Genomic DNA, 14,981 nt, shown 5'->3' on the forward strand with positions numbered 1-14,981 from the left:
GATGGTTGGATGGCATCACTGTCTCAATGGACTTGAGTTTGAGTAAACTCTGGGAGTTGATGATGGACAGGGGGGCCTGGCGTGCTGCAGTCCATGGGGCCACAGAGTCGGACACGACTAAGAGACTTAACAGCAACAACAAAAGATCACAGAGAGCGACGGATGACCATTCCGATGACCATCACAGCCCTTGGGATGGTGGCTCAACAGGGAGGCAGGAATCCCGGATTCTGGGGGGATGGCGCCCTTTTTATGAACAAGACGTTGGTGCCAGCTCTGTTCTCTGCCCTCACCTCCAGCCCTGCTCTCGGCACAGCCGCATCTGGTCCTCAGTGAGGTCGAGAGCAGGGCTTCCTGCCTCCATGTGGCAGCTCGTAGGTCTGCACAGATGGTGTGTCTGCCCAGGGCCCCTTCCCTCGTGTGGGCTGGGTGTCCCCCATACTGTCCGTTGACGGGCACACTGGCCCCCTGCTACTCAGCCCTCCTGGCTCCAGGACCCTGTGTCTGGGGTGCCCTGGGGGCTGGGCCTGGGGTGTTGAACGAGGACAGGCACGCCCCTCCAGCCCTGTGCCCATCCCTGAGGTGGCCCACGGTCCCGGGTCCTCTGCCATCTGCTCTCCTCCCACAGGACGTGGGGCAGCACTTCAGCGAGTCCCTGGGTAGCCTGTCGTCTGGCCGGGTCGCCATCGTGGGCACGTCCGTCGTGAACCTGAAGCTGGCCGTGTCCATTGCTCTGCGTTTCTCGGCCACCAGGCGTCAGTTTGGGCCGACGGACAAGGAGGAAGTCCCGGTGCTGCAGTACCCGATGCAGGTAGAGCGTCTGCGGGCGTGGGTTCACTGGCTTTCCATCCATGTGCAAACACACCGCCTCTCTCGGGTCTCTACAGCTGGGTCACGGGGAGCTGACCGGGCCTCTTCTGGAGTTACAGTGTGACGCCAGGCCCCGGGAAGGGGCGCAACCTCGCAGGCCACAGATGGGCTCCACGATGGTCTTTACTTGAAATGAGGGGCCTGGAGGATGCGCTCTGGTGAGGCGGGGCGGGGGCCAGGTGTGCACGCTCACCCTGTCTCTGGGGCCCTGCACATCCAGGCTGTGCTCTGGCACATCCCTTCATCCTGGGACACCGTGGCTGAGTGGGCAGCGGTGTTCATGGTGGCGTCTTTTAGCAGAGGGGACACTCCCCTCTCCAGGCCCTCCACGGTCAAGGCAGCCTCGAGTGGCAGGGGGTGTGCCCCAAGCCGAGCATCACCTGGTCAGCTGGCCGGGGTGGGGCTGGGCGTGGCGTTGGATCACAGTATGCCTCCACCAGCGTCTCTGCATCCCCAGCACTTCCATGCCCACCACGCAGCTGCCCTGCGCACCAGGTGGGCTGGTGGTCCCCAGGTCACAGGTGGGGCCCCAGAGGCAGCAGGTAGACGAGCCCCAGTCTTGGGCCCACTGATGTGTGAGCAAAGGCGCATTTGAGTGAGAGTTTCAGGACGTTGTAACTGGATCGAATGTGTTTAACCCTTAGGACCACGAACCTGGTTTAACACCAAATGAGCAAGCGAGGAAGAGCCTCGTGCCTAGTTTGTGCCTGGCCGACACGCAGCGTCCACCACACCGCTGGGCCCCGTGGTCCTCGTGAGGTCACAGCATGCCCCGCTGCCTGGGCTTGAGGCCTGGCCTCAGCGGTCAGCTGAGCCCACCCGAGCCCCACGCGTGGGCTTCTAGCCCCAGTCCAGCCGCCCTTGCTGTGCGCCCCTGGGCAAGGCACTAAGCCTCTCTGCGCTCTGGTTTTCTCCTTTGCACGTTGGAGCGGCGATCACACCCCGCTGTGGGTGGTTGCAAGGCCGAGCCACGTTAGGGCGGCGGCACGGTGACCACACGCAGGGGTCGCTGGCGGTGGTGGTGGTGACTGCTCTGGGCCCTCTCAGCCTCCCCCTCCATCCTCGCGGCAGCAGACATGCGCTGCTGAAATGGACGTGCTCCCTCAGCCTCCGGGAGCCTGTTTCCCCTTCTGGCCCAGGGGCAATCGCTGTCTTCCTCCTAGGCTCACAAAGGGCAAGGCATTGCCAGGTTGGCCCCGTGCTCGGGCACGGTGACCTGGCTGTCTCAGTTGTATTCTGGTTCAGTGTTTACTCTGGCTGAGGGATCACATGGCCAAGACAGCAGAGAGAGCAGTGCAGGGCAGTGCCCGTGGGCGCCTCTCCTTGAGCGGGCCTGTCGGGGTGGCCGGGCATCAGGGGGCAGGTGCCGTGGTGGGGGGGTGGGGCGTCCGGGAGAGGTGAAGGGCCTTGTGCACTAACGGGACCGTGGGGGTGGGTTCCAGCCGCCCCCGCCCTGCTGAGGACACGGAGTGTTCAGGCGGGGATTTGTCCATTTCAGCAATGGCGCTTACTGCCGTACCTGGCCGCTGCCTACGCCTTGGACCACTTTTTCAAATCGCTCTTCCTGGATCTGGGGGAGCTTCAGCAAGGCCTCCTGGGGAAAGACCGGAGCGTCAGGCAGGTGAGAGCCCCCTGCTTTTTCTCTGCAGCGTTCATCCTCATTTAAATCTCACTGGGTTTGAACAGGGCGGGCTCAGCCTTTCTTTCAAAACAACATGGGGGTGTGGATCTGCAGGGATGACGCAGGCTCGTCCGACTTGACCCCTGGGCCGTGTCCTCCCGAGCCCGTCGAGGGGACGGGGGCCTTTTCGGCACGTGTCCGCATCCCCCATTCTCAAGGACATGCTGACACGGCTCCTGGTTCCTGTCTGTGAGTTCAGCTGTTGTTCTCTTCTGGAGAACAGGATGCTTTTGCAAAATCCACATTACCGGCCCCCTCCGTGGATTTCACGGTTCTGATCCTTTGGTAAACAACCCCACAAAAGGTCTGCGTCCAGCTGACTGGATGTGAGCTGACAGGCGTGGCTTTGTGCCAGATGCGAGCGTGCAGACCTGCTGAGATCAGCCCCTGTGCACAGAAAGGGTCTTCTGCTCATTTCTGTGTGTGGACGCCTCACGTGTTGATTTTTTTTCTGCTTCACTCTGCCTCCTGGGCATTGCGAAAAGTCACAGCGCAAGTGCATCTGAAAATTCATCAGAAATGCTACAGAGGGCGGGCTTACCAACCACGCCCTGAAAAGCCTGTATCGAATTAGCACATTTTGGAATATCCAGCATAGACACCCAGGCGTCAGGAGGCGGAGGGTGAAGGGGTGGGGGGCTGGCAGGGTGCACAGCCAGCCGCACAGTCAGGCTGACGTGACCCCAAGGACCGTTTCATCAGGAATGTGGAGCTAATGCATTTTTTTTTCCCTCAAACATGAGTCACTGAAGTTTTGCCAGCTGACAATGGAATTGTCCTGTTAACAATGTTTTCAAGTGTCACCATGATCTATTTTTTTTTTCCTGAAGCTCAGAAAAAGTAGTTCAACCCAGGCATGGGTTACAAGGTAGCGCTTCTGTGAAGCTGAAAATGCTGCAAAAGCACATCACCCTATGCAACAGGTGTGTGTGCCGGCGTGTCTGTATTGTAACTGTTGTTACTGAGGATCATGTTGAAGAGAAAGAATGCTTACTAGATGTGTTAAAGCTAGGGACCCTGAGCCGGGCCTGCACAGGGGGCCCTGAATGGCCAGGGCTTTGTAGCCCTCTGGGGCTGCCCCCCACCCTCTCCCCTGGGGGCAGCGTGTGGGCAGCGTGTCGGCGCCGTGTCAGTCCCATCCCTTGGGGTTCCTCCTCGTCTCCCCATGAACGACGGGAGCTTAAACAGCTGTTGCTCAGGCTCGCGCTGTGAACTTCATATAAACGGAGTCATGACGCGTGTTCCTCCCAAATCAGCCTCCCCACCAGGGTTCACCCACTGAGCTGCCGCGGTGGTTTATCTTCAGTGCGAGGAAGCTGTGTGGCTAGACCGCAGGGTATGCATGTGTAGATGAATCCTGTTTCTTAAGCTAAAACTGGGTTCCTGCTATTGCAGTTATCAGCCACCTGGGGTCAGACTGGAGGGGTGTAGGTCTTTGAGGCTGAGCTTGGACTGTCCCCTGCCCTCCGGGGTCGGAGCCTCTCTTCCCCTGATCTTGTTGGCTTCTCTCCCTCCCAAGGCCGAGCTGGGACGCGAGATCCACGCCTTGTCATCTGCCGGCAAGCCCCTGGCCTCGTGGACGGCCCAGCGGGGGATCCAGGAGTGCCGCGAGGCATGTGGAGGACACGGCTACCTGGCCAGTAGGTCTCAGAGATACGTGAGCTGGTTTCTGTCCTGATCCCTACCATGTGACTTAGGGGTCAGCGCACGACCAACCAGGGGTCAGCACACAGCCAGGGGTCAGCGCATGACCGGCCAGGGATCAGCACACGGCCAGGGGTCAGCGGACGACCAACCAGGGGTCAGCACACGGCCAGGGGTCAGCGCACAGCCAGGGGTCAGCATATGACCTGGATCAGTGCACAGCCAGGGGTCACCACATGACAAGGGGTCAGCGCACATCCAACCAGGGATCAGCGCACGGCCAGGGGTCAGCGCACGGCCAGGGGTCAGCACAGGACCAACCAGGGGTCAGCGCACGACCAGGGGTCAGCATATGACTGGGATCAGCGCACGGCCCGGGGTCAGCGTACGACCAACCAGGGGTCAGCACACGGCCAGGAGTTAGCGCACGACCAGGGTTTAGCACATGGCCAGGGGTCAATGCACGACCAACAGGGGTCAACTCAAGACCAGGGGTCAGCACATGGCCAGGGGTCAGCGCACGACCAACCAGGGGTCAGCACACGGCCAGGGGTTAGCGCATGACCGGCCAGGGATCAGGGCACGACCAGGGGTCAGCGTATGACCGGGATCAGTGCACGGCCAGGGGTCAGCACACAGCCAGGGGTCAACGCATGACCAACCAGGGATCAGCGCACGACCAGGGGTCAGCGGACGACCAACCAGGGGTCAGCACACAGCCAGGGGTCAGCGCATGACCGGCCAGGGATCAGCACACAGCCAGGGGTCAGCACACAGCCAGGGGTCAGCATATGACCTGGATCAGTGCACAGCCAGGGGTCAGCACATGACAAGGGGTCAGCGCACGACCAACCAGGTATCAGCGCATGACCAGGGGTCAGCGCACGGCCAAGGGTCAGCACAGGACCAACCAGGGGTCAGCGCACAACCAGGGGTCAGCATATGACTGGGATCAGCGCATGGCCAGGGGTCAGCGTACGACCAACCAGGGGTCAGCGTACGACCAACCAGGGGTCAGCACACGGCCAGGAGTTAGCGCACGACCAGGGTTTAGCACATGGCCAGGGGTCAATGCACTACCAACAGGGGTCAACTCAAGATCAGGGGTCAGCACACGACCAGGGGTCAGCGCACAACCAACCAGGGGTCAACTCACGGCCAGGGGTCAGCACACGACCAGGATCAACACACGACCAGGGGTCAGCACACGGCCAGGGGTCAGCACACAACAGCCTTTGGGCCAAAGGCTTTTTCTGTGGATAAAGATTTTTGCAAATAGTGATTTATCGGCGCCCGGCTGTGACCACTCGTTTACACACTTCCTGTGGCCGTGTTCCTGCTCCCCCTGCAGAGCTGAGATGTCTCGGCAGAGCCTAAAACATTTACCGTCTGGAACTTTCCAGAGCAGGTTGGCCGGGCCCTGCCCTCGTCTCATCCCTCGGTTCCCTGCCACCTGATGCTCCTTGGCCGAAACCTGGGGGTCACGAGGCAGCGTGGAGACTGGAAACCAGAACGGAAGGGAGCTTATCGTGCATTCGTCTGAGTTGGAACTTTCTGGTTGATGACTTGGCAGTACCCTGGCACGTTTTGTTCCCATGAAGCACTCTGAGACTTGGCGTTCACTTCTGTTGGCACCGGCGGCTGTTTGAGCAGCTGGTGGGTGGTGCACAGGGCAGGTGACCCACAGGCCAGGCCCAGATCCTGTGTCCTCTGTCTCTGCCTCTGCTGGCCGCTGGTTGCGTATCTGAGGGCAAGCTGCCCCCGCACACCGCTCCTTGGTGTTCTTCTCCATAAGATGGGGCTGATGAGAGCATGGCACGACAGAGGTTCTTGCAGCGAGTGAATGAATACGCTTGAAGGCTTTAGACAATGTGGGGCAGGCGGCCTGTGCCCCGTTACTCTGGTCTATTATTATTATTATGAGAGTGAAAGTGTTAGTCAACCCGTCGTGTCCAGCTCTTGGACTGGAGCCTGCCAGGCTCCTCTGTCCATGGGATTCTCCAGGCAAGAATACCGGAGTGGGTTTCCATGCTCTTCTCCAGGGGGTTTTCCCGATGCAGGGATCAAACCCGGTCTCCTGCATGGCAGGCAGTTTCTTTGCCGTCTGAGCCATCAGAAAAACCCGTTATTATTATAGTCCTGCTTATTATTTGCAGCTCACCTGCCTAACTTCCCATGTGCTGACCTTCAGTCACCGATGGGTAAAGTCTGGTGACTCAGGCGAGATGCCAGTGGAATTGGCAGAGACCTGCCCTGACAGCTTATTCCTCTGCAGCCTTGTAGCCCCTGGTTGAGTCTGAGCATCTCGGCGACACTCTGTAGATAGCCGTGAGCTTTTGGTGAAGATGCATCCCGGTTCCTCCTCGTGTGGGGGGGGGCCCTCAGCTTCTCCGCTCTCTGTTCTGACGTGTGTGTAACCACGGCGCCACAGAAGTTCCTCACCCGTGTGTTTTGTCTTCTGTGCACTGTTCTTTGTAGTTTTTGTTTGTTGTTATAGCTCATAGAGACGCTATAAATAGTTTAGAATGAGGAGCTTGAATCATGCAGCCCGCAGACAGCAGAAATGACTGAATCAAGTATCATCACATAATTCCTTCTGGGCTGAAGCCAGTGGGGCCAAACTCAGGGATAAATGTAAAGCCCTTTAATCTAGATTTAAATATCAGTTTCTAGTTGTCTCTCTAAGGTCGCTTTCAGGTATTCACGTTCAGTGCTCTAACTGTGGCATGGGGCAGCCAGTCAGTGGAAGACGGTCAGGGTGTCATAGGCGACCACAAGCCTCATACCTGCTACAGAGCACCTTCACACCCTCTTGGGCTGTTCACAGCAGTATGAGAGTGTGAGAAGTTAGGGGTCCTACCCATTCTCCCATCTCAGCCTCACATCTGGAGAACATTCTATTAGTACACCAAAGACCTAGGTGGGGAGGGTCTGGGAAGAATCCTTTATGAAATCTGCGAAGGAATTGGGTTATTTCACTGGTAGGAAAGGCAAGAGAAAAAGAAGCGTTGTCTTCAGATATTTGACGTCTTGTGTACAGAGAAGGGTGCCTTTAGTTGTACGAGGAAGGCGGGCACCCTCCCAGACGGCCCGCTCTGTCGGTGGCCTCCCAGAGGGAGCTTTGCAGGTGATCCGTGAGGCTCGTGGGGGTGATGCGTCGCGGGTGGCAGTGGGTGCTTCCTGAGTGCAGCACAGGGCTTCCCGGGAAACTTGGGGTGCTCCCAGTCTGTCCTTGAAGAGGGAGCAGCCGGACGGGTAGGGCACGCCGCTGGCGGGGGGTGGAGCTGCACCTGGAGAGGGCAGGAAGTGCTTCGTCCAGTCAGGCCGGGCCTGGGACCTGGCCTCAGAGTCCCAGATGGCAGGGCTGGGGGCATCTGTCCCGCCCGCACCCCAGTGATGCGCACACCCCCTCGCAGTGAACCGTCTGGGCGACCTCAGAGACGACAACGACCCCAACTGCACGTACGAAGGCGACAACAACGTCCTGCTGCAGCAGACCAGCCGCTACCTGCTCGGCCTGCTGGCCCGCCGGGGCCCCGGTGAGGCGGCCGGCCCTGCGGCCTGCGGCCTGGGGGCGTCCCCGGGCCCCCGAGCCGGCTCTTCCGCCAGGGTGGAGTCTGTGTTTACGGGCAGGAAACATTGATCAGATGGGGCTGGACCAGCTTCTGAAGTGACGGGCCGGGGCAGGTGGCGGTGTGGGGGAGGGGGATTCGTCTTCCAGACACGCCCTGGGGTGGGGGGTCCCTGGCTCTCCCTGGAGTCACCGGCTGTGCCCCTAGGTGGTGCCCGCATCGAGAGCCCCCTGAAGACCGTGGACTTTCTGGATGGCTATGCAGACATCCTTGGCAGGAGGTTCGAGGGCTCCAGCCCCGAGGACTTGTTGGACTCCTCAGGTAAATACACGCCCTTCCCTGTCTCCAGGTGCGCTGTGCCTGGCGGGAAGCAGCCTGTTGCTTTGCCACCTCATTCATTCAATGATGATTCATCCGCGGACACCTCCCTGTGTCAGGTGCTGACGCCAGCAATGGAGAGAAGGGAGCTTGCTCCCCCCTCCCTGGAGTCCCGGCTCCCACCTGCCCCCCTCTCCCGGCTTCACAGTGAGTGGTCAAGGAGAGAGGTCACAGAAAGAGCAGGGGTGGTTACAGCCCCTCCCCTCCCTACTGCAAGTTAATGATGTCTGAAGGATGCACCTTCCTCCCCCAAGGGCCCACGCGTCTTTCTGTCAAATCCTGTGTCCACAATAGCAGCTTCACGCCACAGCAGAGCCCTGCAAAGTCCTCACCGTCCGCTTTGTGGGATTCAGTGAGCGTGTGTCCCTCTGCCCCCCCAGAACCCCTGTGGCCAAGCACCTCGGGGCCCTCTTCTGTGGTCCTACCCAACCCCCAGGCACACGCTGCCCTCCCTCCCCCATAGGTGGGCAGAAGCTGACCCTCTGGCCGGTCACCCAGGAGCTGGAAAGGCAGCCCAGCTGCCAGAGATGGAGGGTGCTGGGCCTGTTGCTGGACCCGCACCAGCTGCGGGGCTTTGGGCGCGTCCCCCATCGTCCTGCCTCGCCGCGGACTGGGACAGCACCGCCTGTGCTGGCTGGTGAGGCGGGTGGGGACACGTGGGTGTAACCGGCACAGCGCTCGGCTCCGCGCGGGGCTCGGGACCAGCCCGCAACATGCGGGCACCCCACCCTGTGCCAGCCGCAGTTTTCATCACAGAAATCACTGTCGAGACGCCGTTACGCACCCCCAAACACTGTTAGCAAAGAGCCTTCGGCGTGGCGGGAGGGCACCTGGCTTAGAGTGTGCTCATCCCCCGCGGTCCTCTGGACGAAGGAGCCGCCTCCACGCACCTGAAGGGCACGTGACCCAGCACAGCATCCCCGGCTGTGGGCTGTGGGGGTGTGTGTGTGGCCCTGCCAAGCCGCGCCGCTGCCCAGGTCTCCAGGAGAGGAGCTTTGGCCGCCCAGTCCACGCCCGTGGCCAGAGAGAGCGTCGGACCCGGACTGGGCCCACTTGCCAGCGGGTCGTTCCTCCATTTTCATCGACAGCTTCAAGCAGAGGCGCTTCTGCTCGTCGCTGCTTCGGCTCCCTCACCACCCTTTGCTACAGCTTTTCTGACAGTACACCTTCTTCACCTCTCTTTTTAAAGAGCTGGGATGATGCTGGGACACCCCCAAAGGTCTTTCTGATGGTTCTGGAGCCCCCAGATGTTGCTCTAGGAAGCCCAGGAAATGACCTCATCATTCTAGTAACGTCCACCCCACCGGAATGTCCCCCCTCCTCAAAGCCGTCCCCCATGGTAAAATCAGAGCATAAACACGTGGTCGGCCAGCTCTTGGACGTGTCACGGGGCCTGCTGTGCCCCCGGGCCTGCTGTGTCCACCCCCCACCCCCACCCAGGCCTGCCACACACACCCGCCCCCCGCCCTTCTCACCGGCACTGTGAACGCAGAAGCTGCTGTGTGCACAGCAGCAGGAAGGGTGCCAGGGCAGCGTCATCTGTTTTTCCTGCGAGTGCTCTAATTTTCACTCGTTCCAACCAAGTGAAAACATCTTCTGGAGGGAAGAGCACAAGCAAAACTCATCTGGCAGAAGAGGCTTGGCGTGGAAGCAACCCTGACGACGTTCTCCACGGGGAGAAGGGAGCCCGAAGCTCATGGCCCTCCCTTCATCCTCAGGGTGCTTGATCATTTAAACCCAAGACCTCGGGGCCGGGCCTCAGCTGCATCTTTGGTAGAAGTCCCACGAGTGACGTGTGACCCTGGGGCTCTGCAGGACGGGACACTCGGGACCTTTCCAGGGTTGAGCGAGGCCTGTTTGCAAGGTCAGGAGATTTTTTTTTTTTCCCTTCAGGAATTAGAAGGTTTATTTGGAGCGGGAGGGGCAGGGCGGCTCTCCGCCCGCTGCCTGATTTATGTGCTGTGGGTGCGTGTGTGCCGAGGATGCGTTTAACAAATGGGCCTGAGCGCTGGGGAGCCGCACATCACGTGATCACATGAGACCCAGTTCTTTCCTTTCGTTGGCTCCTCACTCACAAAAATATTAGATAATTGGAGTGCAGTGGGTTGGCTGGGCTCTCCTGGGGGCTAAGACGGTGAAGAATCTGCCTACAATTCCGAAGACTGGGGTCCAATCCCTGGGTTGGGAAGAGCCCCTGGAGAAGGAAATGGCAACCCACTGCAGCATGCTTGCCTGAAGAATCCCCATGGACAGAGGAGCCTGGTGGGCCACAGTCTATGGGGTCGCAAAGAGTCGGACACCACTGAGCCACTAACACTCAGTGGGCTGGCTGCTCTGACCGCTGTGTGGGTCAGAGGGTCACAGGGCAGTCGGGGGTGCGTTGCATCTTGTGTTCAGAGAAACGGCTCAGGCTCTGGAGTCAGCTGTGTGACTTCGGACTAGATGCTTACCCTCTCTGATCCTCCATTTCCCCGTATGGTATTAGGAGGAAGTGCCCTCTCTGCAGAAGGCAATGGCACCCCACTCCAGTACTCTTGCCTGGAAAATCCCATGGACAGAGGACCCTGGTGGGCTGCCGTCCATGGGGTTGCGAAGAGTTGGACACTACTGAGCGACTTCACTTTCACTTTTCACTTTCATGCATTGGAGAAGGAAATGGCAACCCACTCCAGTGTTCTTGCCTGGAGAATCCCAGGGACGGGGGAGCCTGGTGGGCTGCTGTCTATGGGGTCGCACAGAGTCGGACACGACTGAAGCGACTTAGCAGCAGCAGCAGCAGCCCTCTCTGCAAAGACACTTTGTCCAAGTGAGAGCACGTTCACAGGTTCAGGGGGTCGGGACATGGACGTGACTTTGAGGGCCCCATTCCAGCCACCATACTTGGCAGAACTCTGGGAGGGGTGCCCTGTGTCAGCTTCCGCACCCCCAGCCTGCCTTGCTAGGCTCACACGTGCTGTGTGAGCTGGTCAGGCTGCTTGCAGCCTCTGAGCCCTTGACTCCTCAGGCCTGAGATGGAGCGTGTGCTCGTTAATGAAGAGCTCAGCTGTGCTGCGCGGTTTGTTAACAGATACGGCAGCACGAAGCGGTTGGAAGTCTGCAGCAGTGGGTACCATGGGATGTCCTCCCAGGGAACAGGCTGTGCCACACGGAGGGAAATCCCAGGGCCCCTGTGTCCAGCCTCTGGGTCCAGGCCCAGTGCCCCCAGGTCGGTCCTGGGGGTCCAGAGCCCAGAGCAGCTGTAGGTCCCTCAGGCATGGGCCCTCTGCCTGGGGAGGGGATGAGAGTGTGGACCCAGAGCCTCGCAGCCAGCTCAGACCCCACCCCCACCCCCTGCTCCCTCGATGTGTGCCTGCGTGCCTCCTTGTCTCCTGGTCCTCACTGGAGGACGCAGGAACAGCCCTGCCGGGCTGGGTGTTCTCAGTCACCCAAGCCCTCGGAACCAGTGAGATGTGAAGACAGAAGGACCCACAGATGCAGGCACAGCACTGGGCCGGGCTGGGAAGATGGGGGTCTCCCTCCAGCCCCTTCCAGCCGGTCCCTGTCCATCCACACCCCTGTCAGCAGCTTCCTCTCCTCTCCCCTTAAGAGCCGGAGGAGGAGGCCTGAGGTGTGGCCCAGGGCCCGGGGCCTGGCCCCCCAGGTGGACGGGGCGCCACTCGTCCACCACCTGCCAGAAAGTCGCCCTGATATTGTGCAGGTCTGAGTTTCATCTGGACTCTGCATCCTCATGGTGGATGAGGTGGTTACCCTCAAAGGACCACAAAGAAGGCTGAGCGTCGAAGAATTGCTGCTTTTTAACTGTGGTGCTGGAGAAGACTCTTGAGAGTCCCTTGCACACCAAGGAGATCCAACCAGTCCGTCCTAAAGGAGATCAGTCCTGAATTTTCATTGGAAGGACTGATGCTGAAGTTGAAGCTCCAATACATTGGCCACCTGATGCAAAGAGCTGACTAATTTGAAAAGACCCTGATGCTGGGAAAGATGGAAGGCAGGAGGAGAAGTGGGTGACAGAGGATGAGATGGTTGGATGGCATCACCGACTGGATGGACATGAGTTTGAGTCAACTCCGGGAGACAGTGGAGGATGGAGGAGCCATGGGGATGCAAAGAATTAGACACAACTTACTGACTGAACAGCAACAACCCCAGAAGGGGCTCCATGACTCGTGGACTCTGCGGTTGCTAGAACCGTGTAGAACTAGGGCCGGCCTCACAGCAGAGCCAGGAAACGCCCTCCCCCTTTGCCTGTCTCAGCCTGACCACCACGGAGGGGTGGGAGGCGGGTGGGACCCCTCTCACTCAGCATGAGGCTGGGCCGCGGCAGGGGGAGACGCCCTGCACTCACGGGTCTCTCCGTCTCTCACTCTGAAGTCCCGCTGGCGGCATACGAGTGGCTGGTCTGCTACCTGCTCCGTGAGAGCCACCAGAAGCTCAGTCGAGAGAAGCGCTCAGGGAAAAGCGACTTCGAAGCCATAAACGACTGTCAGGTACGTGTTTGTCTCGGAAGTTGCTTTTCTCAGGAGTTGCTCCTGATTCCCGCACCGCCGCATTCTCTCGGGCCTCTGCTGCCGGGACCAGCAATACAGCTGAGCCCTGAGCCCATCCCTTTCCCCTACCCTGTGTGGCTGGTGTCCAGACTTGGACAGCTCAGAGCTCGTCTCTGCCTGAAGTATTCATAACTTAGGCTTCCCTGGTGGCTAAGCTGGTAAAGAATCTGCCTGCAAGGCGGGAGACCAGGTTCGATCCCTGGGTCGGGAGGATCCCCTGGAGAAGGGAAAGGCTAACTCACTCCAGTATTCTGGCCTGGAGAATTCCGTGGACAGAGGGCCCTGGTGGGTTACAGTACATGGGGTCGCAAAGAGTCGGACACTACTGAGCTACTGACGCTTATTCATAACTTGTTAAAACGCAAACATACTTGGAAATCAGAGCACACCAGAAATTGATACCTGGGTCGGAATGTTTTTCCTGGGCCTGGAGGTTTATCGGGGATGACGATTTGTGAGAGAGGAACCCGTTCGGGAAGCGGGGAGCGGGCCTTCCTGGCCTGCAGCGTCCAGCTGCCGGCATCTCTTGGGAGTTCTTCATGATCACGGAGTGGCAGAAACACTGGTTATGGAGCAGCTTGGGCTGTGCAGGCTAGGACTGCCCCCGAGAGTTTCTGTTCTGTGCCCCCCACCACGGCCCCAGCACAGGCACCTCATAGGACCCCTCACGGGCGCTGGCCCAGGTCTGTTAATACTGTGGGCAGATCTCTGATGGCAAGGAAGGTCGTCCAGGAGAAGTTAAGGGTGGGCGCTGAGTGTGAGGATTCGGGAGGGAAGCAGAGGGTGCAGGAGCTGGAACAAGGCTCTCCCCTGTGGCTGTTAGAGCTGTGTGATTTGGGGGGCCCCAGCAGCACCCAGGCCTCTGCTCACTAAGATGCCAACAACACCCCTGAATTGTGACGACCCCAGACTATCTCCTGATGGTGCCAGATACCCTGGAGGGGCAAACTGGGCCTGACCAAGAACCCCTGAGCCAGTGGGGCCTCCAGTCCGGGGAGCAGGTCCACTCTGTGGCTCTGGGAATCTCTGTTCTAACGCGTCTCCCTTCAGACACTTCCTGCGTGCCCCTGGCCCAGTGTGGCTGCCTTCCTGGGTCCCTGTGACCCTCCATGCCCCCCACGCTCCGCTTTCCTGGGTCCCTGTGACCGTCCAGGCCCTCGTGTCCCGCCTTCCTGGGTCCCTATGACCCTCTAGGCCCCCACGCCCCGCCTTCCTGCGTCCCTATGACCCTCTAGGCCCCCACGCCCCGCCTTCCTGCATCCCTATGACCCTCTAGGCCCCCACGCCCCACCTTCCTGGGTCCCTGTCCTGGGCCGTCCAGGGCCCCCATGCGCTGCCCACGCACCATGTCCTCCACAGCTGTTCATTGGGATTCTCAGACAGCAGCTTGGCGGCCCGATGAGAAGCCAGGCGAGCCGTCCAGCCTGGCCATGGTGCCGTCACTGGGGTCAGCTGTGGACACGGTCTACACCGGAGCATGGTCCTGGCCTGGGCAAGGAGGTCATGGAGGGCAGACCCCCAGGGCCCGCGTCCCCAGGCGGCTGATGGCCTCTGAACTTCTCCCAGAAGGAACACACAGCAGCCTGTTTCGTGTCCGATTCCAGGGATTGAGACCGGGGAGAGGAGCTCGTGGGGCACGGTGCAGGCACTGGACCCATGAGGTCAGTCGCTGCTCCTCACGGCAGCGCCCGCGGGCCGGCTGCCTCATGTTCCCTCTTCACAGACCAAGATGCTCTGCCCCGGATGGGAGCCACTTGCCTGTGCGCACATGCTCGTAAAAGCCAAGTGGATTTGGAAGCTGGCCCATTGACTCCCAAGAGCTGAAGGAGCGAGTAGAGGAGGGCAGAGTTTGGACTCAGTCCTCGGCTGGGACTTGCTGGGAGAATCTCCCCAAGTGGAGACGAGCCCATGGCATGTGAGCGCATCGGGGGGTGGGCATTAATTCAGGGACGCCCGCTCTCGCAGAGGTTGAGGGCGCACACGGGGGCTGGCCTCCCTGCGCCAAGTGTGTCTCCACCAGTCGCCAACGGCCTGACCTTCTTTCACCCTCGGGGTCCAGGGCGGACTGAGGTGATGCCCTGGGGGGCTCTTAGCTTCGTGCCTGGCCCGGGTCAGCTTCGTCAGCTTCCCTCCTGTGAGCATGCTCCCCTCTCTGCGTCTCTCCCTCCAAAGTCAAGGGTACCCACGACATGGTGTGCACGAGAGGGCAGCTGCCCTGAAGGCCCGGCTAGCTCTGCAGGCAGGACACACGGACACAGGCCATGTGACCTGGTGGCGTCGGAGGCGCAG

General features: G+C 60.0%; 1 protein-coding gene across 19 annotated transcripts in view; it reads left to right on the top strand.

Moving 5' to 3' along the window:
• Nucleotides 1–14,981, top strand: part of ACOX3 (acyl-CoA oxidase 3, pristanoyl) — a 49,320-nt gene that overhangs the window by 25,686 nt on the left and 8,653 nt on the right. For 6 of the 19 annotated variants that reach the window (XR_015166058.1, XR_015166059.1, XM_086407426.1 and 3 more), the window contains exons 9-14: nucleotides 629–811; nucleotides 2,369–2,491; nucleotides 4,071–4,191; nucleotides 7,612–7,734; nucleotides 7,975–8,088; nucleotides 12,517–12,632. Coding sequence is in view for 9 of the 19 variants with exons in the window: in XM_086407426.1 (XP_086263552.1) it covers nucleotides 629–811; nucleotides 2,369–2,491; nucleotides 4,071–4,191; nucleotides 7,612–7,734; nucleotides 7,975–8,088; nucleotides 12,517–12,632 (780 nt within the window). In the remaining 10 variants the exon portion in view is untranslated. Of the gene's footprint in view, nucleotides 1–628; nucleotides 812–2,368; nucleotides 2,492–4,070; nucleotides 4,192–7,611; nucleotides 7,735–7,974; nucleotides 8,089–8,204; nucleotides 8,293–8,399; nucleotides 10,010–11,842; nucleotides 12,633–14,981 lie in introns of those variants that run through there. The other 13 variants (XR_015166067.1, XR_015166063.1, XR_015166064.1 and 10 more) reach the window with 7 other exon arrangements.

Source organism: Bos grunniens, chromosome 6, assembly GCF_055505025.1.
Source record: "Bos grunniens cultivar Pamir isolate PY7600 chromosome 6, Bosgru_T2T1.0, whole genome shotgun sequence".
Classification (NCBI taxonomy): Eukaryota; Metazoa; Chordata; class Mammalia; order Artiodactyla; family Bovidae; genus Bos; species Bos grunniens.